Consider the following 27,822-nt stretch of genomic DNA (forward strand, 5'->3'; position numbering starts at 1 on the left):
TAGTTGTTCCGCAGCATGTGGGATCTTCCCGGACCAGGGCTTGAACCTGTGTCCCCTGCATTGGCAGGCGGATTCTTAACCACTGCGCCACCAGGGAAGCCCCCAGGAGGCTTTTAATGTAGAAATTAACCACTTCATTCTAAACCGGGTCTGAAAGTGCAGGGGATCTAGAATGACCAAAACAGTTTTGAAAAAGAAGAAAAATTTTGATTTTAAGATGTAACTAGAAACCTACAGTAATCAAGAAAGGATGGTGTTTGTGTCAGGAGATATCTATCTATCAGTGGAACAACACAGAGGGTCCAGAAATAGTAAATCCACACATACGTAGTTAATTTATTTTTGACAAAGGAGTTAATGTAATTCAATGGGAAAAGAATAGTCTTTTCAACAAGTTGTTCTGGAATGATAGGCTATCTACACCCCCAAAAATTATGAATCGATGTTTGATATTAAATTTCATTTGAACAGAGAATTCTGCTGAACCCCTCCCCAAAAAAGATCTACTAATAAGTGTTTTAGAGGTGCTGTCCAGTCACTCCCAAATCTATTATTTTTATATCTTCATGGGAGAGTTCAGAGTTGTGCCACCATTCTGAGAATCACTAGACCCCAAAGGTATGATGACCCCTGACCGAGGTGGGCAACTAGCACATGGGCCGGGTACATGCGCAAGGTTGAGAGGCCCATGGAACATAAAAAATAACTTCATTAGGGACTAGGGTACATGATGGTGAATCCTCTCACACAGATCATGACTATGTTCTTAGCTGTACTTTATTTAATTTATTAATTTATTTATTTTTGGCTGCATTGGGTCGTCATTACTGCGCGTGGGCTTTTCTCTAGTTGTGGCGAGTGGGGGCTACTGTTCGTTGTGGTGCGCTGACTTCTCATTGTGGTGGCTTCTCTTGTTGCAGAGAATGGGCTCTAGGCGTGTGGGCTTCAGTAGTTGTGGCACGTGGGCTCAGTATTTGTGGCTCGCAGGCTCTAGAGTGCAGGCTCAGTAGTTGTGGCGCACAGGCTTAGTTGCTCCGTGGCATGTGGGGTCTTCCTGGACCAGGGCTCGAACCCGTGTCCCCTGCATTGGCAGGGGGATTCTTAACCACTGCGCCACCAGGGAAGCCCCGGTACAGCCACTTTGGAAGACAGTTTGGCAGTTTTTTACAAAACTAAACATACTCTAACCATACAATTCAGCAATCATCCTCCTTGGTGTTTAACCAAATGAGTTGAAAACTATGTCCACACGAAAACCTGCACATGGATGTTTACAGCAGCATTATTCATAATTGCCAAAACTTGGATGCAACCAAGATGTCCTTCAGTAGGTGAATAGATAAATAAGCTGTAGCACATCTACATAATGGAATATTATTCAGTGCTAAAAAGAAGTGAGCTATCAAGCCATGAAAAGACATGGAGGAACCTTAAATGCATATTGTGCATTTTAAAAATTAAAGGGTCTATTTTGAAAAGGCTATATACTGTATGATTCCAACTATATGATATTCTAGTAAAGGCAAAACTATGGAGATAGTAAAGTATCAGTGGTTGCTCAGGTTAGTGGGAAGAGGACGAATAGGTGGAACACAGAGGTTTTTTAGGGCAGTGAAACTATTTTGTGTGATACTGTCATGGTGGACACATGTGATACATTTGTCCAAACCCCTAGAACGTACAATACCAAACATGAACCTTAATGTAAACTATGGACTTTGGGTGATAGTTATCTGTCAATGTAGCTTCATCAGTTGCAACAAATGTGCTGCTCTGGTTTGGGATTCTGATCGGGGGACACCAGGAATGTGTGGGGTCAAGGAGTATATGAGAACTCTGTACTCTCTGCTCACTTTTGCTGTGAACCTAAAACTTCTCTTTAAAAAGTCTATTAAAGAAAAGAAAACAACTTATACAAAGCTACAGTAATCAAGATGGCATCCTACAGACCTAGGATAGACATATAGATCAAAGGAATAGAATTGAGAGTCCAGGAATAAACCCATACATTTATCCTGAACTGGTTTTCTGCAAGGTCACCAAGACCATTCAAAGGGAAGGATACCTCCTCTTGCGGGCAATGAGATGAACATGTACAAAAAATTTTCAAAGACTATGTGAAATACTGAAATAGGGATACCAACCAGGAGTGCTGTTGGAATTCAAAGAGAGGTGGTGTGACCTTAGGCTGGGACAGTCAAAGGCTTCCCAGAGTAGATGTCGCCTGATAAGGCCATCAAAGAAGGAAGGGAATGGGGGGAAGTACATTTCAGACCACAAAGGATGAGAACTTTAAGAAAAGTCACATGTATCATTATTGTCCCTCTCTGTTTCCGTGATTCTCCCTGCTGTGTCCCCGCATCTAACACAGGGCCTGGTGAGCCCTAGGTCAGTAGGATAGACAAACCAATTCTGAGGTTTCCCATGGTCTCTCAGAGTTCTCAGGGAGATGGAGTGACCTTGCCTCTTTGTAAGGGGAACCTCTAGATCAGGGAACCCACCAGCCTCTTGTAGTAACTAACGTTCCCTTTGTTCCTGAGCTGGAAATGGTCACAAGCATTGGGGCCCCAAAACTGGAGTTGCTGGGAACTCCACCCTCTCAGAAGGGCGAGGAGTTGGCCTCTTGGGTTACAGATGTGCCCCAGCTGGGCCCGGGGTCCACCCTTCTCTCTCCCCAGTGTTTATTGCTGCTCAGCCCTGCCCACGAAGAGCTGCCGAATCAGCTTTCTCTGGCTGGGGCCAGCTCTTGAAGCCGAGCTGTCCTGTATCTCTCGCACTATCCACCCCTTAGATAAACAGCCTGGCGTCCTGCACACGCTGCAGAGTTCTCATGTGCTTGCCGAGGGCTCCCTTAGCCAAATGCCTCTCACTCTAAGACGGACCCTGGCAACGGGCCCTGCTTTTCCTCCAGCCTGACTCAGGCCCTTGCTGGAGTGACAGGAGAATCCACTTCCTGCCCAAAAATGTGGCTGCAGCCGAATTCTCGGCGGGGCGGAGCTTCCTTCCTCACTGCCCACACACCCAGGCTTCCTCCTCAGGGAAGGTCTGGGCAGCCTCTTCATCAGACAGCCTCCCTGAGCCTTTCATGTGACTGTTCTCTATCAGACCCAGTCCTGCAAATTAGGCGCCCACCAGGTTACAGAACCCACTTCACGGCCTGCCTGGCCCCCCAGGTGGGGTGACATTTGGACTGTGTATCACACGTGGCCGCATATGTTTATCCCACCGCCCACCACTCTGCCATACTGCGCACGGGCCACTTTGCTGAATGGGGCAGCTTTGTGAGCCCCCCGACTGAGTAAACTCAGCTGGCCGCCTGTATTTGGTTTGCTCTGGAGTCTGAGCCAGGGGATTGGCTTTTTTTGAAATGTCACCTGTGGGCAGAGAAAATGTCACCAACATCTGGTTAGCAGTGCATCGTCTTCCTGTGGCCAGTGGGCCCTGGAGATAACAGGGAGGACAGATGCCGAGTCTCAGCGGTAGCGGGGGGGGGGGGGGGGGGATCAGGTGACAGGTGTGCTGAGATCAGCACCTGAAGGCCCAGGGGGGAGGGTGGCAGGTCAGCTGGGCGCTCACGGCTCTGGAGAGAGCCCGCTGACCCAGTACTTTTAGCAGATGGGCTTGCCGTAGCCTCAGGGGGCCCAGACTAAGGCAGAGGTGGGGGAAGAGGAATATCTGTTACAGAAGGAGGAGGTGGGAGAGAGCCCAGCTGCAAAGCATCCTCAAAAGGCCTTTTGAGGAAAAACTCAAATCCGCAGGGCTATCAGACGACCCTTGCCTTCCAGGAGGCACGTGAACCCACGGAGAGGGTTCAGACTGCTCTTGGCAGGGAAGGTACAGGGAACGTGACCGTCCCTCTGCCAAGACAGAGCTAGCTTCACCTCCTACAGGAAGTCTTCCCTGACCTCTCCCTTCAGGTCCCACAGAATCCTTTTCATACAGCCTCACCATTCCCCGTCACTCCAAAACTTGCTTGTCAGTCTCTAGCACCAAAACAAAGCTTCACAGACTTCTGGGTAGGGCCCAGGAAACTGCATTTTTAACAAACACCTCCCCTCCCCCAAGGTGTCAGGTATGGGCAGAGTTAAAACTACATTTTGAGAACCATCTTGCTCTAGAGCAGCCTGTCCAATAGAAATATAATCTGAACCATATATATAATTTAAATTCTTCTAGTAGCTACATAAAAACATAAAACAGGTGAAATTATTTTTAATTTTTACTTAACCTGATATATCCAAAATATTATCATTCCAACATGCAATCAATACAAAAATTGTTAATGAGATATTTCACTTTTTTTGGTTTGTACTAAGTCTTCAACACCTGGTGCATATTTTAAACTTACAGCACATCTCTGTTTGGACGGGCCACATTTCAAGTGCTTAATAGCCACATGTGGGTAGTGACTGCCATATGAGACAGCTCTAGGGCTTTGCTACTGTGGTCCATAGACCAGCAGTTTAAATTATTTCTAGCCCCTAACAGAGGACTGACATCTAGAAGGCACATAGCAAATGTTTTGGGAGGAAAGGAAGGAATGCATGAATCTTATGTGCCCCTGTCCACTTCTCTGGGCACCACCATCCCTATGCACTGTTAGTGAGAATCTCAGAATCTTATGTCAGAAAAGGAATTCAGGAGTCAGAGAACAAATGCATGTCAGAGCTGATAAGAAACTTAAAGTTTCTTTTTTTATATAACTTTTTTTTAAAAGGCTTACCATTTATTTATTTATATATATATTATATATATGTATTTTGGCTGAGTTGGGTCTTAGTTGCGGCACGCGGGGTCTTCGTTGAGGCATGCGGGATCTGTCATTGCAGCACACGGGCTCTTCATTGCGGCACGCGGGCTTCTCTCTAGCTGTGGCGCACGAGCTCCACGGCACATGGGCTCTGTAGTTTGCAGCACGTGGGCTCTGTCGTTGAGGCAGGTGAGTTCAGTAGTTGTGGCGCGCGGGCTTATTTGCCCCGCAGCATGTGGGATCTTAGTTCCCCGACCAGGGATCAAACCCACGTCCCCTGCATTGGAGGGCGGATTCTTTACCACTGGACCACCAGGAAAGCCCCAGAAACTTAAAGTTTCTGTAGGCCTAAGTCCTGCCAGCCCCAAAGAGATAGGGCAATTTGGGTAAGTCCCTCAGCTTGCCGGGCACAGCAAGCCACTTTCTTTCAGGAGAAAAGGGATCTGATGAGGGCAGATCGCTCTACACGGGGCATGAGCTGGGCCTGCCTTTCTTCTCATCGTCTCTGTGTTCTTCCTCAGAAATCCTATGAAGCTGCTGCTCCAAGGCCTCAGGCCTGGCCTTCAACGTATTAGTTATATCCATGTATTTGTCTTCAGTCTTCTTCCAGAAAAGATTTAAGGCACCTATAAATTTGCATAGGTTTCAATGAGATGAAACAAAAAATAGAAAAAATGTTAAGAAAGGTTCATAGGTACACGGAAAGGGTGTTCACTCTGATATTACATGTAGTAGCGAATATCCAACAGTAGAGAGTAGGTAAATCAACCATGACCCATTCAAACCTTGAAACATTCTGCCTCACAGTTAAGAATGCTGATATGGATCAGTGGCTGTTCACTGACCACAGAAGGAACTAAATCTTTGGGGGATGACATACAAGGCTCCCCACAATTCATCCCAACCCACCTTTGTAGCTCGGTCTTCCACAAGTCCCCCCAACTCTCCACACTGAAGCTCTTATGTTTCCTAAGCAGGAGAACATCTCACATATTTGTGATTTTTTTTTTTAAATTTTATTTATTTATTTATTTATTTATTTATGGCTGTGTTGGGTCTTCGTTTCTGTGTGAGGGCTTCCTCTAGTTGCGGCAAGTGGGGGCCACTCTTCATCGCGGTGCGCGGCCTCTCACTATTGCGGCCTCTCTTGTTGCAGAGCACAGGCTCCAGACGCGCAGGCTCAGTAATTGTGGCTCACGGGCCCAGTTGCTCCGCGGCATGTGGGATCCTCCCGGACCAGGGCTCGAACCCGTGTCCCCTGCATTGGCAGGCAGATTCTCAACCACTGCGCCACCAGGGAAGCCCCTATTTGTGATTTTATATGAGCTGTTCTTGAGCTTCAAATGCTTTCTTCATCCAGTCTCCTGGTGAATTCATATCCATTCCTTAAGATCGACTTCAAGTGTCACCTCCTCTGTGAAGTCTGCCCAGATATTCTCAGGCAGAGTTGGACATTCACGTTGCCTAGAACTTCCTGCTAGTTTGGCATCTATCATAGGTCATTAGTATTATTGTTCATGACTCTGCCTCCTGCCTCAGTTTGTGACTACCCCAGGGGCAATGGCTCTGCCTAATTCATCTTTCATTCCCTTTGGGATAAGATGTGGGACAGGAAGCAAATGTTCCTTGAATGAATGGATAATGAATTAATGAACAGACCCCTCTTGTGGCACCTATCGCTTTCTACCTTGTATTGTCTTTGTTTGGATACCTCATCTCTGTTCCTGGATTGACAAATCTTCCAGGACAACAACAGTGTGATCCATTTTTGCATCCTCTACCACAGCCTGCCCTAATGCCTACTGTTTGAATAAATGAGCAAAACTCTCGTTAAAAAAAAACAAACAAAAAAACAGTGCCAATATGGAAGTAGTCACTGACGTGGGACAATGTCATTACACACTGTAATGAGAGTACTTGATGAGCTTATTTTATCTACATGCATGTAAGAACATCTGGAAAGGATATATATCCCAAATATTAATGCTTCTTTTTCAGGGGGAAGGATTATGAGTGATTCTTGCTCTCTTTTTGACCACCTACTGGTTCTGTAATTTCTAGCTTTTCCCCTCAATGAACATCAATTACTTATGTAATATAGAAATAAAATTTACAAAATAGAATATGGGTGAGGAAAATGGGGAGAGGAGAAAATAAGAGTTCTACTCCATGTAGAATTTATTTGAAAATCTATTGATTAAAAAAAATCCTAAGTACAGGTTTATAGTGTTATGGCCCATTGTCCATATTTACACGTAGCAGGCAATTATTAAAGGTTGGAGAGGTGGACTTATAACATTGGGGTTTGAAAACTCATGAGCCAGCTTTTGTTAAATCTTAGACTGTGTTCAGGGAAGTGAAAGTCAATAACAGTGCAGTCACTGTCTTGTTTTGAATGGAATCTGACAATGACCCGCCCTTCACGTGTGGGCTGTAAATAGCTTGTGTATGTTGGATCTTGATTGTGCAAGAGAGGATCCTAAAATCATGCTGTAGAGCTGGGTGAGTGGGTGGGTAGATGGGAATATGCACACGTGTGCACACGTACATACACTACACGTGTCAAATCTAGCGTAGGACCACATTTCACCACCTCCAAGGCAGCACTTTGGTCCAAGCCAATAAATAGGCCCCTGACTGGTCTCCCTGCTTCCTCGCTGTGGCCCAGTCACTTCACTGTAGCTCGAGCCATCCTCTCCATGACCCGGGCCCCACCTGGATCTCATTGCCTATACCCCGGCCCCTGCTCACTCAACTCCAGCCTCCACTCCACTGGCCCTTCCACTGCCTGGAACATTCTCCCTCTCCACTGTGGCTCGCTTCCTCACCTCCTGCCGGTCTCTGCCGAATTGCCATTGATTTGTGAGGCCTTCCACACCACTCTATATAAAATAACTGTTCCTTCCTGTTCTTCCCCACCACCTTATCCTACTTCATTTTTCTTCATAGCATGTATCCCCCCAGCACAGTACATATTTGTTTACTGTGTGTCTCCCCGCAACTAGAATGTAAACTCCCTGAGGGCAGGGACTTCGTCTCTTCTCTGTACTGCTATTTTCTTAGTGCTCTATGTAGACGCTCAATTAGTATTAAGTAATATTCAGAAGAAGGAATGGACTGCAGATGTCATGTGACGGATGTTCCTCATTTTACTGATGAGGCGCCTGAAGCCCAACTGAGAAAGCTTGCAGCCCGGCCCAGGGTCACACAGCTGGGTCCGCGGGGCTAGATCCCACTCTCCATTCCGCTCCACCTCCTGCCCGCCCACTCCTTGGAAGGCAGACTAACCCCACACACGCACAGGGGCTGTGGCTTCGTCCATCCTGTCTCCAGTGTGTTTTTCCAGTTTATACAGAATTTCAGCCCAGAATAGCAGAAGAAAAAAACAGCTGTTCTTCCAGAACCCTGGAAACTCTTCCAATGGGTCTGTCCCTGGAAAAACAGCAGCAATCTCAGGGTGGGAAGGTAGGAAACGGAGGAGGGGGTCTTCCAGCAGTGGGGGCAATGGGCTGGATTTGGTTTTGCAATTAAAATAACATCTGGGTCTGTTTCCGCAGAGCGGTTCTGGAAGGTGGGTGGTCTGTCTGAAGCATCAGGGGGGGCCTTCCCCATCCTGGCCCCGGGAGGGATTAGGATGGCGGGTGACTGAAGGGCTCACCCAGCATATGACGTATGAAAACAACTGGGTCCGGAGAAGTCTCTGGAAACCCCACCTGCAGCCTGGCCTGAAATCTTGCTGGTCCCTACCCTGGCCTCACTCCGGGTCATCTCTGGACACCTCCCTCTACACCCTCAGGCCTCCTTGAGATTGTTCAGACTCCCCCTTTGATGCGTAGAGAGCTCTGGCATCCTCCCACTCATGCCCCATGTGGTCTGTTAATTGTCTGTGAAATGAGGGATTTGAGGCGTCGCTCATCCGTGTGAGGACAGTGGGGCCCTGGAGCAGTGGAGCGGAGTGGGGAAGGGACACTGAGGGCCGCTCCAGTCTTCTGAATCCTGTTCCTCTGTCTGGCTCCTCAGATGCAGCTTTTGGATAAGTTTCCCATCGAAGGTGGCCAGAAGGACCCCAAGCAGAGAATCATCCCCTTCCTCCCAGGTAAGCTTTTCATGGCCTCACTAATGGGATGGGGGACACCCTGAAGAGGGACATTCTGTAGGCCAAGAAAAGGCTGACTACTACACCAGAAATTCTGGGCCAGGTGGGCCTAGCAATCTGCATGTTAACAACTCCCAGGGGATCGGAAGCCCCTGATTTTGAAGGCCATTGTCTTCATAGGGGCCTCTCCCACCACTCCAGGGTCACCTCTGCTCACCCCGGGCCGTGTAACTTAGGAGGAGTTTCTCAGGCTCTGGGACTTTGGTTTCCTTTTTACAAAAAGCATGGAGAGATCAAGTTCTCCTATGAAAGGATGAAAAACTGCAGGCTGAACTCCTTCCACTGGCTACCGTTGTAATCACAGGTAACCTTAAATCAAGCACACTTCCCCCTCAACCTGCTCGAGTCCTCCTGGCACCATTATCCAGCTGAGGCTCTGACAGTTTAGGTAACACGGCCTGTGAGTTGGCAGAGTTAGGATTTGAACCCGGGTCTGTCTGGTCATAAAGGCCATTAACCATCACACCATTTTGGAACATGTTTAAGGCAATTGATTATGTTGTGTAATCTAGAGGGAATCTTCTCAGGTGTGTCATAACCTGCTATTACTGTGACGTCTTCAATCGGTGTTGGAATTTATAGCTTACAAAGTGCTTTTTAATTTGTGATCGTATACAAATCTCCACACTGAGGCATGCAGTATGATTTCTGCTTGAGGGATAAAGATGTTGAGGTTCAGAGATGTTAAGTAACTGCCCATAAAAGTGGCAGAGCCGAGGTGTGAACTTGGTCTCCTGCTCCAAACTGGGCTCTTTGCCCTGAGCCACGTGAGTGGTGCTGCTTCCTGGGTCTCCGCATCCCCTACCTTTCCCCAGGCTAGTGAGTTGGGCTGGTTCCCAGGGGACCTTCCCTCACGGTGGTCTTTACCCTCCATTCCTGCTGGGCCTGGACCTCCCCGGATGTCAGCTATCAGTGGGACCATCGCAAGAAGCAGGTCTGCATCTCATTAATCCCTGGCATGCAGCCAGCGCATGGTTAGTACCTGCTTGTTGACTTGCAAACCTACCTACGGGCAGCCCCCCCAGAGAGTGGTTCTTCTCCAAAAGGTACTCCTCGTGCACCCCCGTCCTCAAAAACAGTGAAAGACAAGAGAAGGCATTGCCGCCTGCCCTCCGAGTCTTATGCTAAAGTTGGAGAGAATCAATTTAGCTACAAAGAACTTCTAAATCCTCCAGTTTAGATAAGACCAGAATGAGTCAGTGAGGGTGTAGGGAATCTCGGCCCTGGACCCCTTCCATGGAGGCAGAGGACTGCCTCTCTGTTCCCGGCCTAGGAGTTAACGTGGGGGACTTTTGCACCCCTGCCTGGCTTTCTGCTGAGTCTCAAGGGAATTTGGAACGACCAACACCCAGGTTTGTAATGACCTTAGATGTTGCTCCAGTACAGTCCAGATGGCCCTCCAGCAAGGACCCGGGAGCCCAGCTAGGATGCTGTGGACACAAGTGTCCGAGAGCCAAGGATGCCAGTGCCCGGCCCTGGTGCCAGGTGGACTTGGCCTCGGGGTGTGAAGGCTGCCTGTTGCTCTAAAAGAACCAGCTTTTCCCCCATTCGTGGCCAGCGCTCCAGGGAGAGACTGCCTCACTATCATTCACTCAGCGGGTGTTTATGAGAGGCTCAGCCTGTGCCAGGCCCAGGAGTAAGTGCCCGGGGCCAGGGACTGTGGTGGCCTGGAGAGTCCAGGGAGATCTGGATTTGTTTCCTTCATCTAAAGGAACCCTCGGGCTAGTGAGAGAGACAAGACCTACTCCCTAATCAGAGAAGCTCTTAAGGCAAGATGTGACCCTCTCTACCACTGTGAAATTCCAGTTTTGATGGAGAAGGAGCTCATTGTGAGTCCAAGGCAGCAAAAGCCTCCTGAATGAGGGGGACCTGGAGCTGACCTTGAAAGATGGGTGGGGTTGGGTGGGGTGAAGTGCAAGGCTCATGTCCTGCTGCTACCACAGTACGAAGTCACAAGAGTCAGACTGTATGGCTTCACCCCGGAAACTCTGACTCTGTTGGTTACCAATTGTATTGCCTTCTCTGTGCCTCAGTTTTCTCATCTGGAAAATAAGGATGAAAACATATCTGCTTCATGAGGCAGGACTGAGACCTCTCTGAACTTCAGTTTCCTCTTCTAGGATTGTGGTGGGGATTAAAAGAGTTCATGTAAAATGCTTTGCACAGTGCCTGTCCCATAGTAGAAGCTCAATAAATGGCAGGTGTTAATAAAGAAAGTGCCGCCCCACCCTGCCATCCCTAACTCCTGGGAAAAGGCACAGGACCCTGCCCCCACAGAGATGTGATATTGTGCATAGTAGGTGATATTGTCTAGAGGACTGGCCCCCCTCCAGTCCCATCCTAAAGGAGGTTTCCTTTTCCCCTGCTTTTCTGTGTTTCTCCCCTTCCTTCAGTGGGGCGCTCTATCCAAAGCTTCCCTTTTGCTCACTTGCTCTCCAAGACTTCAGAATGGACATTGCTGGCCATTTGGAATCCTACCCTGAGACTCCCAGGCCCTGTTCCTGGCTTTCCCCTCACCCACTAGGAAATACCAAACTCTTTCATACTTTAGTCCTTAGCTTGGACAAGAAGCAAAAATATTGAAGAAAAACAACCCAATATAAGCAGAGCCAAGCAAGCAAGGGCTGAGTGGGCATGAGGGTTCCCAAGCCACCCCACAACCCTGAATCAAAGGGGCTCCCCCAGGAGGGGAGGGTTTCAGAGAAGGGCAGTGATGAATGTTGCCTGTCTTAGGTCGGGTTCCGAAAAGCAGAGCCTGAGACAAGGATTCTTAGGCAAGTTGGCTTTTGAGGGCTGCTCTCCAGTGAACATCCTAGGGCAGTGAGGGACGCAGCACAGGGAAGGGGAAGACACTGGACCGAGATGTGGGTTCAGCTAAGTCTGGCCTCAGCCTGACCCCATGAGGAGCTCTGGAGGGCAGACAGCACCACAGAGTTGTCCCGTCTTAGGGGACAGCTTTTATACTCCCCATAGCAGTATGATCTGTGAACAGCCCCCTCTCCCAGAAGTGTGAAATACGGGCAGGTGCTCCTGAGGGCTGAGGGCGTGTCCCTGGAGAAGGGGCAGCTGTGAGCCCTTAGTAGCCCACACCCACAGAGCGTGGGGTGAGAGCGTCAATGGTAAGGGGCTCCAGACAGGGCACCTACAGGTATACCGTATTACCTAACACCAGCTTGAGTCTCTGTTTCCACCTCCCTGCCTTTGGAGAGGCTGTCTGCAGGCACCTGCTGATTCCCCCAGGCTAAGCCCTGGCAGCAGTGACTTTGGCAGAACCTCAGAGGGCTCAAAGGCACTGAGGTAATTCAGCAGCCTTTGCTCCTGCAACCCGGGGAGGTTAGCAGCCAGCCTCAGGAACAGCTCTGCCAGCCCTTTGCCTGGCCTGGAATTGCCAAGCAAGGGAAACCGAAGGGGAGGAAGCGGAGAGCGCCTGTTGTCTCCAGAGGGGCCTCAGTTTTTAGCTTTGGAGGTGACAGGACATGATGTGCATTTCTGCTGCCCGGGCATGGGGTCTGGGGGTATCTTTGGAGCATTAGGCCAGCTGCTTTGCTTTGGCTCATCTGGCTGCAGGCTCCTGGTTGGGAGCTCATGGACATTTAGCTGGTGGAAATGACAGAGAAAGCAGAGGAATTGAGAGAAGAGAGGGAATCTGAGGCTCACATGGTTACGCGCTTGCTCATCTGACAGAGTCCTGACTGTCTTCATTTAATTATGAATCTAAAAAGATTGGTTATTTAAGTCACAGTATTTTTTTAAACTTTACTTTGAAATAATTATAGATTCATAGGATGCTGCAAAACTCCTAGGCAGCAAAACTCTATATTCCTCCCCTCCAATTCCACTACCAAAGTACAGGGTAGGTGGCATTACTCCCAGTTTAAAGACAGGTCAAACCACTTTCCACCATCATGTAGCCACTGAGCTGTGTACCCATTGCCCAGCTTCCCCCAGTGGTGATACCTTATGTAACAACCGTACGTTATCAAATCCAGGAAATTGATGTTGGCACAACTCAGTTAACTACAATTACAGACCCAAGTAATTGAATTTCATTGTAAGGAGGTAGAGAGGGCCAGTAAGCAAGCATGCCAGCTGGTCTTTAGGAAGGAGACGGTGGTTTGACAATAGTCCCTGAGAAGTTCCACTCCCAGGCCTGACCTCTTGGCATTCCCACCTCCAGCAGAAAAGCAGGGGTGAACCTTGTTTTACATTAAGGCTTATTCCTGAAAACTTCCGTGAAATTTTGCTCTTTGGGACAAATCACATCATCTTTTAGGCGTCCTAAATGCTATTCTTTTTTAAAGAGGTACATGAGAAGTCCTTTTGCAAAGTAGAGCATTCTTTTTTTTTTTAAGTAATTCTTTTTTTGGTTTATGTATATTTTCATAATTTGGGGCTTCTTCTGAGTTTGCTGGAAACAGGGCAGACCTGGAGCTCAGAGATTGGGCAGTGGTGTTGACCCCAGTGGGAGCACAGCTAGTCCACCAACTGGGAAAGATCTGAGATTTTACCCTATTTGTAAGCCAGTCAAGTTAGCTTACTCCAGTTTCGTGGATGCCAGCTGAAAACGCGAGACTCCCGGGTCAAAGACAAAAGACTTCATGACGGCACAGCAAGCAGCATGAGTATTGCCTCCAAGTCCCATAGGGCATGACCCCATGGGCCCAGAGCAATGCCTGCAACATGCAATGGGTTGCAATATAGGAGAGGAACCAGATCTTAAGGAGCCCACATCTTTTATAATGGGCGGTAAGCAAACCTACCCCTTTTGCTCTGGAGAGAGACTATCCCAGTCTCCCAAGGCTCTATGCAAACCTGCTGTTTGCTCCAGAGCAAGAGGCTCCCTGCCTCTGTCTTCTAAAGCTGTTTGCTATACAAACACCTTTGAAAAGATAATCCAGAACAAAGGGCGGTTAGTGCTTTGTTGACAAGACATGCAGAAATGCAAGAGAGCCAGAGAGACTTGTCTTACAACAAGTGTATCTGGTGCTTTTTGGGGTCTCCTGCTTTGGGGAGAGGTGGACAGAAGTGAAGTCTTTAGGACCCTGGGCCAAGCATGATGGGGTCAGCAGCCTCTCAAGGCAGCCTACTGTTTACGTGGAACTTTCTGCCTTGTTTTAGAAGACTGTTGTGGAAAATCCATCTCCTGTTGCCCATCCTGGGATTGGAGTAGATTTCCTGTATATCTTGACTTTGCCAGCCCAAGGAGGCTCCCTGGGAGGAAATGGTCATTACAGAGTGAAGAAGAGTGTGTAGCTGCTGATGTAAAAAGCAAACCACTGCGACCAGGGACCAAAGGGCTTCAGAAGCCAGGCAGCGGAGCAGAAAGAGGTGAACTCACTTGGCAAAGGCTGCGCGAGGTCTCCCCCCAACTCGCAAGCCATCTGTGTCTCTGTGCTGACTGGTACTGGGCCTCTGAGCTTCCAGAAAGCCCCTTCAGCCTAATAGCAGTCAGTCCCACCCACAGGTATACATACTCCTGGGTTGGTGAGGCGTGGAGAAGCTAGATTGCTTAGGAAGAAAAGTGAACCTATCACCTTAATCAAAGAGGTGCTGCCAGCGTGCAGGCAGCCTCGTGACCTCACAAGCTTAGAGGGGTGTATTTTTAGAAAGCAAGCATGCTTCGTTCTTTGGTACCAGCTCACCGGTTTACATACCGGCCCCTTAGTGAAGAGGCAGTCTGGAGCCCCAGCGCAGGAGGGTGCTGGGTGAATTGCAAGCACGGTCTCCAGGTCCTTCCTTTCTCTGCCCCCCAGAGCCCTGTGCAGCAGATCCGGTGTTTGTTCCAGCACAGAAGGAAGCAGTGGGGGAGGGATGTCTTTAGCTAGAGCTGGTCCACGGCGCCGGGGAGAGCTGGCCGTCTCCCTGGGCTGTAGGCAGTTCTGCTTGTCCCCACCAGGCGTCAGCCTGAGAAAGCCCTCCCCAAAGTGCCTGGGAGGCTGTAAGGGAATCAGTGGCTCAGAGATGCTGGCAGGTGCTACAGTCCCCAAGGGAGAGGACCTGAGAGGTTTCTGAGCCCCACTGATGACCTGGGATGGCAAGAAAAGGCAAACCTACGTGATGAAAGAGAAAAAATAGGGTCTGCTGGTAATGCCAGGGTTTTCAAAAGATCCACAAGATTATAGGCCTGAGAGGTACCGTGTGCTGTTTTAAAAGCAACTTGCCTGTAACCTCCTGTGGAAGTGCTGGGTCTTCTCTTGCTGTAATTACTGCCCCCTCCCTCCCCAAATCATTCTCTCACTCTGTAATCTGGGGCGGGTGGTTCCCAGGGCCTGTTCTTGGCATCCGAATGCTACATGGAAGAGCTGCATGTGTTCGTGCCTGCCGCAGGTATTAACTGAGCACCTACTACACGCCAGGCCCAGCTGTAGGCACTGGTGATGTAGCTGAGAACAAGGTAAACTGGGCCACTCTTCTCAGGAAGTTCACCTTCCAGTGGGGGAGTCAGGAAGCAAACGAACAAGTAAGCAATTTCCAATAGTGCTAAGTGCCAGAAAGAAAAACAGCCAGGTCATGTGGCTGGGGCATCTGAGATTAGGTGGTCCCAAAAGGCCGCTTTACAGAGGTGACACCTGAACTGAGCCAGGCGTGGGCAGATCAGCGCTCGGGGTGCCAGGCTGAGGAGCCAGCAAGCTAAGTGTGACCGAGCATGGATGTTTAAGAACAGCAAGAAGTGTGTGAAGCAGGTGGGGAGTGTAGGGGATGAGGGGCCACAGCGAGCCGGGCAGACAGGAGCTGTGGAACCAAGGAACTCCAAAGCATGTCTTCTGTGGCAAAGAGACGGCTGCGCACGCGTGTGTAAGCTATGCCACTCAGCCCAGTCACAGGCGTCCGGGGTCGGTTTCCTCGTCTACCAAATGGGTTAATCATGGTTTGGGACGGTGGTCCAAGCGTGTTATGCCTGCAACGCGCTGTGTGAACTGCAAAGGGAGAGGCGCCAGTGCTGCAAGCCTGGTGGCTCGGCTGCAGGACACGTGGGTTTCCGTTGCGTCGCCCTGTGCCTGCCCGCCCTCTCTGTGCTGAGGCTGCTCACGGTTCAGCCCTGATGCACTTCCTGCTGCTCCTTCCTTCCCTGTGGTAACTTGCAAAGCTGCAAGGAGATTCTGTCTGAAGGGCTGATGATCCAGATGGTTGATTGGGGCTGAAAGATGGGAGGAAGCTGAGCGTCCCTGGACCCAACGCTGTGGTAGCAGAGCAGGGTCACGAGCTTTGCAGCTCTCGGCTCCAGAGCTGCCAGGTCTCGCTGGGAATAAGGAGCTTTGCTGGAGGCAGCCACTCAAGGGCCCCTTTTACTTTTGAAAGTCAGTGTGGATCAGGCCCCCTAGTCCTTCCCCCGTGTCATCCCCCGAGTTCAAGACCAGGGAAAGAGTCAGGTCACTTCGTTACCACATGCTATGTGTCTTCATTGTCCAGAGATAATTCTAGAAGGGAATCAGCCTCCTGCACGCCCACCCCAAACCCTCAGCCCCGAATGAAGTGTATCCTGGGGTATCTTCCACAAGAAGCCTCTGATCTAAGCAGAAATGTGTTCTTTTCATGGTCTCAGTCAGTCTGCCTAATTTAATGTGCAGAAAAATGTGCCCTGGATGGGGAGCCAGAATGCTGGATTCTAGCATAACTCTTGCTAATCACTGTGGTACAGCATTGCATACGTTAAACTAGAAGTTCGTTAGAGCAACCAGGGATCTTCTTGCATGTTGGCAAAGTCACCAGAGGCCAGTGATTTCAAGTCTCTGTGACATTCCTGATCTTCCCTACCCTCTCTCCCCCGGAAATAAATTGTTTGCTTACCTGATGCCCAAACATCCTTTTTCAAGGGTCAAATCCTTTCACTCCTGCTTAGCGGGCACTCAGGTGTGCCCCGGGAGTGGCACTGTCAGTAAATTCACACTCAGGTGTAGATGACTGTCAGGTCAGTTACCTGAGCTCAGGTGTGATAGAGGTGAGACAGCAAGAGGGCAGCTGGGAGAAGGAAGCAGGGACTGGGCCCCTGGGGGCACCTTGAGAAGCCTGGTCGATGAGGCTGTGTGAGCTTTCAGCATGGCTGCCACACAGGTCCAGGCTGTGCCATTGTCATGGGCCAAGCTGAGGGGTGAGGACTCGTCCTAGGTGTGGTGAGAGGTTTCTGAAGGTTTTAGGCTGAGGCCCCGTGATCGGATTTCTGTTTCTAAAGGATCCCTCAGCTGAGCTTGTGGGATAGACTGGAAGGGAAAGGGAGCAAGCATGGGGCAGGGAGACCCATGGAGGCTGGACAGGGCATGACAAGAGAGGAGGGTGGCTTGACCCGGGCTGGGCAATGGTGTGGAGGGAACTAGATCTGAGATGTATTTCAGAGGAACAGCCAGGAGGCCTCGCTGATGGCTTGGAGCTGGGGGTGAGGGAAGGGTTGAGAATGACAATGCCCAGGTTCTGTTGGGGGCAGCCTGGCTCGAGATGCAGACCCAGTTTTCCCAGGACCTCTCCCCCAACTCCAGCCTTGGACTTCACCCTGGGGGTGAAAGGAAACTTCCTCCCTCCTCCCTGAGGTAGCTGAAGCCTTTGGCACATATGAAAGATGCTTTGTGGTGGGGAGTCCCGCCACCAGCCGCCCTCCCCAGGAGCCTGCGGGCACTAGGCGCTCTGGCTTCTGGGTCCAGGCGGGTAGGAGGGGTGGCAGGGGTAGTGGTGGCGCAGGAAGAACACTGAGGTCCATTGAGAGGGAGCTCGGGGCCCCCCTTCTTAGGAGGTAAGGGGCGCTGGTGGCAAATCTCTACAGTGTCCCTGGCCTGACCGCTCCACTGCTCTCCAAGGTCACCCCAACTGGACCCAGCCCAAGGACAGAGCTCCAAGCCAGAGCTCTTCCCTGGCGGGAACTGAGCTGACTCTTGGAGATGCCCCAGGCCCATATGAACTGATGCACCATTCATCCAGAGACCGCCTGGCTTCGAGCAGTACAGTTGCTGTGAGCCCTGAAAACACCCCTCCCCCTTCACCTCCACAGCTCCAAGAACTGACATCCACCGAGGAGGTCTCAGGACGCCAGGCCACCGGCCTCCAGACCACAGTGGGCCTGAGGGACTGGCACGGCCTGAAGGTAGAGTCTGCTCACCTGAATGCACCTTCCGAAGGCAGGGCTGGCAGCACAGGCCCTCTCTACCCTTCAGGGGCAGGGAGTCAGGGGAAAGGGCTACGCTCCTGTTTCCCCGCAGGCCAGAGCCCAAGGGCTGGATTTCCCCTTAGTGAGAACGAACGGGGCAGATCTCAGGGAGAATTTCTAAAGCTGCATTGCCGAAGGAAGCTGTGTGACTCAGCTCTACCAGCCCCAGAGCATGGTGGTTCCAAACGCTGGCTTTGGGCTCAAACACCTCTGGGTTCACACCTGGGTGCTAATTGTCCGAAACTCTGCTTTTTCCATGACAAAGGCAGTTAAGTGTTGCATTTCAACACTGGAGGCCTTAGAGTTTGATCCCACCTCAGCCTCTCAATAGCCTAGCCGTGTGACCCAAGGCCAGCCTTACTCAGCATCTCTGCACGTCCATCGTGACCCTCATCTGTGCAATACCCCCAGGGCTGTTGAGAGCATCAAATGAAATGTTATCTGTGAAGCACACAGCAAGCACTCAATACTTGATGGTGATCTGGTGAGTCTTAGTGCAGGGCTCGACACAAAAGGGGGAGCTGTCTCTCTGGGCTCCTTTCCAAGAGTGAGGTCTTGCAGGCAGTCTTGTGCATTTCAAGGTCTGCTGCTCAAAATGTAGCTCACAGATCATCAGCACAAGCATCGTCTGAGAGCTTGTTAGAAATAGTCTTGGCCCCCACCTCAGACCCACTAAGTTACAGTCTGCATTTTAATGACATGCACAGGTGATTTGTATGTGCAGGAAAGCTTGAGAAGCACCGTTTTAAGGTCCAGTGAAGCCCTTCCGTAGGCTGTCTGATTGCGTTCAGCACTTCCTGAGTGTTTGATTACGTTCAGGCCATTCACATAATATAAACCACTGAACCTGCGTCGGTAAGTCAGTTTCTGACCTAAAGCAGAGATGCATGGGAGACGAGGCTTCCCACAGGTAACCTGTGAGGGCCGGTTCGTTGGTCTCACATCCCTACACACACCTGAGTTGCCTGCCTGTTTTGGGTTGGCAGGGGGTGGGGGGGGGAGTCACAGGACAGCCCTCTATCCCCCGTCACCAGCCTAACCAGGAGGTTGCTCAGGCCCCAGCCACACTCCATCGGCAGCTGTAAGTCAGAAAACTCTCCCCTCCCTTCCAAGACAGAATGAAGTTTGGGGCCAAGGTGATTGCTAAGCTTGTTGTTTCAAAAGTCTGGAGATGAGAGAAACTGGCCTAGGAACCACTGCTGGTTTTGAAGTTAACATGGCATGAGTGTGTCTAGAGTCTGTGTGTCCAGTTGTGTTGTAGTGTTAGGAGGGGAAAAGCCTTGGGTCTCTTTTAAGGAGCCTCCGGCAAAAAGGTAAAGACAAACTGAGATTTTAAAGTAGTATCTTTTGCTCTTCTGTATAAAACAATTATTGCAGACCTAAGTTTCAAAACAAGCCAAAGGAAGAGAGTTGAGACAAGCCAGTGACTGGTAATTTGGTGCCTTCTCTGATTGGCAAGATTTTTTACTTCTCAGCTTCTTTTTTCTGATCTGGTAACTTTAACAGATTATTACCAACTTTAATAGCTGGTAATTGGTGAAGATGCCTTAAGTAAGACCTGTGTTGTCAGAGCCCTTCTCTTTCAATAGAAAGACTTGCTTTAGAAAAAGAGTTCACACGTGAGCTGAGTGGTCCAGAGGTACCTTATTGTTAAATTGGCTACAGGGGAAAAGTTGCAAACAGCTTCCTGAGGAACTGTGTGTGAGGCTTGGAACTTTTAACAGATTAAACAGTTATAAATGAAAGAAGATTTCTACTTAGGGATTATAGCTACGTTTATTAAGTACATACTTTAGCCAGATATTGTGCAAAGGGTTTCATGTGCTTATAGTAATCTCTTTTAATGACAGCAACCACACTTTATAGATGAAGACTCAGGCTAGCAGGGGTATGCCACCCACACCAGAGTGTTTGCATTTCTTTAAACTTTGTTTCAAGTTTCATGTTATGGTTTTTTTACTATGTCAATTAGAGGTTGGCCAATGTTGTCCTTTTACTAAAGTGTCATGTTCTGACAGTAAAGGTCTTATCTAGATGACCGTATTTTCTCAGTTGCCTTTCACTTAACCTACTCAACTTTTAACCAGCCACCTCGTGTTAGATGCTGAAATTGCAGGCATAGTGCCCAAAAGGAATGACTTTTGCCAGCTGGCTTTGTAAACACAAATTTATAAACTAACCATGCAGTGACAATCATCACAGATACTGTTTCCTAAACCACAGTTCAACAAGGGACTAAAAATAAGACAGAAGTCCCACTTTACCTTTATTTCTCTGTGTGACCCTAAAACCAGGAAGTTTTCATTTGGGGCACCAAACAGAACCTTAGGAAACGTCATGTGGTTTTACTTGTTTGTTCCTAAGACCAGGTGAGAGAGGAATTCTGAGCCTGTTTTACTGTCCCCAGTTTCTTTTGCTGTGCCTGACAGGTCTTCCAACATTGGGACGGTCTCCTGTGTATGGTAATAGATTTCCATTTATTCAGAAAGGAATCAGACCTGGCTTTAGTCCCAGCAGTGTGTGACTTGGGGAAAGTCAGAAAATACCTCTGAGCTTCAGTTTCTTCCTCCCTGATCATGGGGACTTTGAAAACTGGAGTTTTTGAAGAGCAGGAACCATGTCTTATTCATTCAGATCCCCCCATGAGGACAGGTCCTAGCCCCTCAGCGAGCCTGAGTTTCCCCACCTGTGAAACACAAGGACTGGACTTGATACTGTCTAGGTTTTCTCACACACAGTCCCAACATTTTGTCATATAATACTATTAAGACCAAAGGAATAAATGCCTAATGATGAAATATGCAAAAGGGAAAACATTTTAGGGGAAAAGAGGTCTTCCAGGCCCACCTCAAATCCCACCGTGTTGGCAGAATGTGGCTGCCTCTGTATAAGGCCAGCTTTGTGTCCTCCCCCAACCCCCATTTCCTTTGGAAAGTGTAGAAAGCCCCCTTGTCTTGAACGCTTCCCCGCGAAGAGCTCCTGCTGAAAGGCTGCACACACAGCCAAGGCTTTGACCTTCACCTTTGCCCTGACACACTTGGTGAAAAAGAGTGCTTATCCTCTCCTCTCTAGGTTCTGGGAGGGAGGGAAATCTAGCTAGGGTGAGCAGGAATTCAATGAAAATATAAATAGAAATGTGGTCTATAAATAACACTGCCCCCAAATATCTGGAGGCATGAATACTGCCTGGCAGTAGACCGTCACAAATCACAATGGCCTGGGCAGTGAACGAGCCTTGTTTGTCTGCTTGGGTATCTCGGGATACTTCAGACTTACTGCTGGGACCTCCTCTCTCTTTCTGGGCTCTAGAAATGCCCACATTCGCTGCCCTGGCACCCATCTTCTGCTAAATTTTCTTTTGCGAACAGACACATTCAATGAAGCAAAGTAACACTGCCTTTAGTCCCAGGAGTGTGTGACTTGGGGAGAGTCAGAAGATAGCTCTGAGCTTCAGTTTCTTCCTCTGTGGTCATGGAGATTTTGAAACCTGGAGTTTTTGAAGAGCGGGAACCATGTCTTATTTTATCTTGGTTAAGAGGGTGGAGTCTAGGGCCAGATTGCCTCGGTTCCAATCCCCATATTGCCCCATACTAGCTGTTTGGTCTTGGGAAAGTTACTTAACCTCTCTGGTGCTTCAGTGCCCTTGTTGAATGGGAAGAAGAATATCTGCTTTGTTGGGCGGTTGTGAGGATTAAGTGAGTTAAGATTTGTAAAGTGCTTAAACCAGTGCCTGGCTCATAGTAAACATATATAAGTGTTTATTAAGTAAAGAAACAAATCCATATACCCCCTGTGCCTAGTGTGTTACCTGGCACATAGTAGCTGTTCAACAAATGTGCCAAGTGAATGAATGAATGGGTCTCAGTGCTACCTATCTTGCCATCTGCAAAGGTAATTCAATAAGATTGTGCACGAGTTCTTTCTAAGCACCAAAGTGCTATGCAAATGAAAGTGGGATTATCATTCTCACCCACTGGGGTGACAGTTTGGCAGGGGTTAAGGTAGACTTCCATCATGTCTTTGTTCACTGTCTCTGCCTTGTACACGCTGAGTTTTGTTTGCCTGGGAAAAAAGCCTGGAGCTGAGGCATCTAGGTAAGTAGAATAGGTGCCTTTTCTTTTTTCATAAATTTATTTTATTTATTTATTTATTTTTGGCTGTATTGGGTCTTTGTTGCTGCACGCAGGCTTTCTCTAGTTGCAGCGAGCCGGGGCTACTCTTCGTTGTAGTGTGCGTGCTTCTCATTGCTGTGGCTTCTCTTGTTGCGGAGCACGGGCTTTAGCCGCGGGCTCAGTAGCTGTGGCACGCGGGTTCTAGAGCGCAGGCTCAGTAGTTGTGGTGCATGGACTTAGTTGCTCCACGGCATGTGGGATCTTCCCGGACCAGGGATGGAACCCGTGTCCCCTGCAGTGGCAGGCGGATTCTTAACCACTGTACCACCAGGGAAGTCCCAAAGGTGCCTTTTCTGGCACAGTGTTCTATAGCAGCACCAGCCCCTCTGCATGACCTAGTACCCCTACTCCTTTTAGCGTTAGGCCCACATTTTGGGTGGTGCTGAAAAGTTCTTCCCAGGCAAAGCAAGCTCTTCAGCAGACAAACGATTGATTGTATAGCATTTTGCTTTGTGCATGTTTTTAACATAAATGAAAAAACAGAAAACAAAGCCTACACTTCTCAAAAAAGCAAACTGAAATGGTCAAAGGAGGAAATAAGTAGAAAGAGCAATGAACCAGAAATCCGGTACTAATTCTAGGCCCCAGCCTGCCTCAGCTTGGATGTGTGATGAGGCTCGAACCACCAGCTCTCTGAGCTTCTTTAGATCTGTAAAGTAAGTTAGATTCGCTCAGTACTTCTAAACCTAAAAGGTACATGAGATTCACTTGGGGGAACTTTATTAAATATGCAGACTCTCACCCTTCTGTCTAATTCAGGGGGTCTGGGTAAATCCCAGGAATCTGCATTTGTAGTCAATACCCCACATATCTCTGATTCAGGTAACCCAGGGGCCCTTGTTCTCTCAAGAGCTCTGCTGGGCCCTGTATCAGTCACCTATTGCTGCCCCCCCCCAATTTAGCAGCTTAAAACAACAGTAAATGTTTATTATCTCACACAGTTTCTTTGGGCCAGGAATTGAGGAATGGCTTAGGTGCATGGTTTTGAGCTGGGATCTCTTGTGACATTGTAGTCAATGTCATCTAAAGACTTGACTGGGGCTGGAGGATCCACTGGCAAGATGGCTCACTTACGTGGCTTGCAGATTGGTGCTGGCTGTTGGCAGGAGGCCTCAGTTCCTTCCTAAGTGGGCCTCTCCATAGGGCTGCTTAAGTGTCCTTACAACTCAGCAGCTGGCTTTCCACAGTGTGAGTGACCCCAGAGGAAGATCAAGAAGGAAGCTGTGATATCTTTTCTAACCTAGTCTTGGAAGTCACACCATCATTTCCAAAATATCCTACTGGCTCCCCAGGTCAGCCCTATCCGGTATGGGAGGGAACTATGTAAGGCGTGAGGAGCAGGAGGCCAGAGTCACCAGGGACCACCTTGGAGGCAGACTACCACAGGCTCCTTTGAGTCCTCAGTTCTGTGAGACGGTGTCAGTGGTGGCAGCTCTTGTTGGGTTAGGATTGGGGTAGAAATTGGAAGTAAGAAAAACAGCTGAGTTGGGGACCCTGGGGAATGTAACTCGTAAGTGCAGAAGCTGCAAAGTCCACCTCAGAACTAGGCTGCCAGCCCAAGTCCTGCTGAGTCCAGTCCTGGCTGCTAACTTGCTGTGCAAAGTTGAGCAATACATGGTCCTCTCTGAGCTCAGCCTCAACCTCAGAAAGTGAGGGGGCTGGACACAATGACCTCCAGGGTCTCCTGGTTTTACCCCCGGGATCCATTTGGATTGTGGTAGGTGTAGACACTGGTGAGAACACAGTTTTGAGCTTGTGCTGTGCGTTCCTGACCAGTGACTAGGCCCAAGTGTGCCCCGCTTGGGGTTCAAACTTGAGAGAGAAGACTTCAGAAGGGTCTGAAGGTGCCTGTGTCTCCCCAGGTAAAAACTGTGGTCCTTGGCGTTTAAGGTTCAGGAACGTGTGTTTCTGAAATGTATAATGTTAATGGCTCTGTTATGCTGTGTGGTCCATGTGATTGAACCCCTGTTACCCACTGTCTGTTCGAGCACCTCCTAACTTCCCAACACACTTACACACACACACACACACACACACACACACACACACACACACACACACACACACACACACACACACCTCCAGCCACACTGACCTTACTCTAGCTGGCTTCTTTTATCTCTGGACCTTCACTCAGGCTCTTCCCTCCTCCTGGAACATTCTTTCCCCTTCCCTTAGCCTGGCTCATTCCTACCACTTTTCAGGCCTGTCTCCCTCCTGTGTGTCCCCATCGTAACCGATCACACCGCGGTACAGTGCCATCCCAGACCGTGTCCTGTTGAGGGCAGGGGCCATGTCTGTACTGTTCACCATCACATTTCAGCCCCCAGTTGAGCACAGGCACTGGGGAGAGCTGAATGATTAGCGAGTGAGTGAAGAATGCATGCTGACCTTGTTTGTGGGGTGGGGGGAGGGTTGGGATGTACCACCTGGGGAAAGGTACACACAAAGAAAGGAACATAGCAAAAGAATTAAGAGGCCAGGCACTTTCAGACTGCCAAAGACAGAGAACACGGCACATCCAATCTCAGCTCTACCACTTACTGGCTGTGTGACCTTGGGCAGGTTGCTCATCTTTTCTGACCTTCAGTTTACCTATCTGTAAAATGGGAGTAACAGTAGTACCCAGGTACCCATATCATAGGTTGTTGTGAAGATCAAATAACAGAATAAATATAAAGTATCAATACATAGCACAGTGCTTGCACACACCAAGTACTCAATGAATGTGATCTATTATTTATATCATTCTCACCTCCCTTGCAGGAGTGGGTGGAATCATGGAAAATACTGGTAGGAAGTTGCTGAAGAGAGTTGATTGTCTGGGCTCAGTTCTACCAACAGAGCCAAAGCTCAAGAAAAGCAGGCTTTGGGGAACAGTGTCTACCCCGAGAGAGCCAGGCAAGCGCCCCTCTGGCTGGTGTGGCCAGGCCTGTGATTATGGGGCAGTTTTCCAATGGGCTTCTGCATCCTGGGGATTTTCCTCTGCTTCAGAGCATCGACAGTGAACTGGGCCTTTCAGCCTCACCCCCTGAACCAGGACTGCCTGCCCCAGAGCCTCCTCATCTGGCTGGGCCTTCCTGTTGTGTCTCTTCGAGCCCCGGAGGCCCTGTACCCTTGGCTGCCCCTCCCCCACAAATCATCGGTCCCTGCTGAGGGTCACGCCCCAGGGAGAGCCTGGTGGGAAGCACTGCCCAGCGTCCCACCATCCCCTTTCCTGAGGGCAGCCTCCCCTGGCGGGGATGGAGCTGAGGCTGCAAGGGCTGAATAGGGCCCTTTATTCCCAGGCTCCCACAGGGATGGGGCTGAGCCACTGCTCACCATGCCCGCCACACCCACACGGAGTGGGGACAGCCTGGCCCTGATGCTGGGCTCTGAGTTAACCACACTCTCTGGCCCCGCTCTGTCTGGGTCCTGGAGGGTGAGTCCATCCCCGCTGCAGCCCTGGTCTGGTGCAGCAGGCCCCAGCGTTTGCGTGGTGAGCCACGTTTGTGTAGTTCCCTCAGGGATACGCATGTGTAAAAATAAGACAGTCTGGAGCAAGGGTGTGTCAACACACACACTCACACTTATCCATTCAGCAGATGTCAACCAGGGGCCATGGCCTGCCCGTCCTTATGCTGGGCCCTAAGGATATCGTAGTGAAGGAGACATCGTATAAGATATAAGATCTCATATAAAGAGGTCATTACAAATCACAGTGAAATCTAGGAGGGAAACAATCAAGGCCTGGGAGAGGGAGGCATAGTGGTCCACCAAGGCCTCCCCGATGAGGTGACCCGAAGGATGGAAGGCATTAGCCATGAAAAGGGCATCGGGAACAGTGTCCCAGTAGAGAGGGAGGCATGCACGCAGGCCCCAAGGTGGGAAGGTGCTAACTGAAGCCCAGCATGCCTGGTGCTGGCCTGATGAGATGAGATGAGATGGAGAGGGAGGCATGAGTCAGATCCTGCTGGGTCACGGCAAGGAGTTTAGGTTTTCTTCTCAGTGTGCTGGGAAGTCACTGAAAGGTTTAAGGAAAGGTTTCTTTCTTTCTTTCTTTCTTTCTTTTTTTTGGCCACACCTCGCCACTTGTGGGATCTTACTTAGTTCCCCAACCAGGGATCAAACCCATGCCGCTGGCAGTGAAAGCACAGAGTCCTAACCATTGGACCGCCAGGGAAGTCCCAGGAAAGCCTTCATTTTAAAAATATTTGGGCTGCTGGGTGGAAAATGGACTAGGAGCGGGGGTGGGGGAAGGATTGGAAATCAGACAAATTCAAGGTCACCATACAACTTTATGGACAATGGCCAAACATCAAGTGATTTGTCCTCATCCTTCTCTGTAACAGCAGGCATCTTGTGTCACTCATCTCCCGTGTGCCCAGCACTGTGTGCTGTGTTTGTCTCAGGTGCTGTTTCTAATCCACATCCCAGCCCTATGATCCCATTTGCCATATGAGAAGCCTGATGTTCAGGCAGTTTAAGGTGCCCAGGACACAGAGGTTTTAAAGACCTGGGGCCTCTCAGCTCTACAACCCATACTCTGATCCTGCTTCTGGCAGCTCAACAGTCCTAGATTTGATTTTTTTTTTAACCTTCCTGCCAGACCAAGAAAAGAAAAACACAGCTGATAGGTAAAACCTGACTAATGTGATGGCGGTTGGGAAGGCCAGTGCCCTCGGCCTTTGCCACCTGTCCCACCATTAGAGTAGGTATTACATGGGTTTCCCAAGCACCTTCAAGGGTGTGCTCAGCCCTGTCAAAGCTCAGCTCTGAATGAGGCCACAGCCCGTGCCCTAAGGAGCCCCAGTGGTACCCAAGTGACATTTGTCCTCAGCATGGCCACTTTAAGTACTGTTATATTTAATACAAAGCCTCTTCCTTCCCTGAGGCTAAGGACCACCTTGGAGGTCAACTGTGGTGTTCTCTCTACCTCCCAGAGTCAGGCTGGGACAGCTTTCATTGCCCGCCAACCCACAGTGCCATCATGGCCAACATCCTTCTCGGATTTGATATCATTGGAAATCCCTAGATGCTGGCTACCTTACAGGCAATTCATAAGACCTGGACTGCCCTAAAGTGAGATCTTATAGCTAATGAAATATCTCCAGTCTATGTCAGGGATGAGACCAACCCTGGGCATTCTCCAGCACAAGGGAGAACAAGTCAGCAAATTCAGGGGGTTTGTTTCTGTTTCCACTGTTCTTCCCACAGCTAACCTTGTAGGTAACCATTTGTTCCTTGTCTAATTAATGACAGTTAAAAATCGAACGTGTGCTCACATTTCACAAAAAAAGGGTCCTCATTCCAGGGATCTACATTCACTAAGCACGTATTTTTAAATAAAAGTAAATATCACTAAAATCAATAAATGTGTTAGTGTCCCCTCTCTGCAATAGATATCACCCAGTCAGTCTAGAGATTTCACATCCATACCAGCACAAAATGTCATGAGAATAAGATAGTTATGGAGCTTCAGAGAACCACCCCCACTTAAAATCTGTGCAGCGAAGGTCTTCTGTGGTGTAGGCAATGCTCCGTTTCTTGGCCTGGGTGCTGGTAACATAGGTGAGTTCAGTTTGTGAAATTCATTGAGTTTTACATATGCACGTGCACTTTTCTGTATGTA

The 27,822-nt window shown here is 49.3% G+C and overlaps 1 protein-coding gene across 2 annotated transcripts in view; it reads left to right on the top strand.

Moving 5' to 3' along the window:
• SH3PXD2A (SH3 and PX domains 2A) overlaps positions 1-27,822 on the top strand; it is a 243,330-nt gene that overhangs the window by 80,732 nt on the left and 134,776 nt on the right. For both annotated transcript variants that reach the window (XM_028167789.2, XM_057531192.1), the window contains exon 3: positions 8,771-8,846. In XM_028167789.2, the coding sequence (XP_028023590.2) occupies positions 8,771-8,846 (76 nt within the window). The remainder of the gene's footprint in view (positions 1-8,770; positions 8,847-27,822) is intronic.

This window comes from Balaenoptera acutorostrata, chromosome 16, assembly GCF_949987535.1.
Source record: "Balaenoptera acutorostrata chromosome 16, mBalAcu1.1, whole genome shotgun sequence".
Lineage (NCBI taxonomy): Eukaryota > Metazoa > Chordata > Mammalia > Artiodactyla > Balaenopteridae > Balaenoptera > Balaenoptera acutorostrata.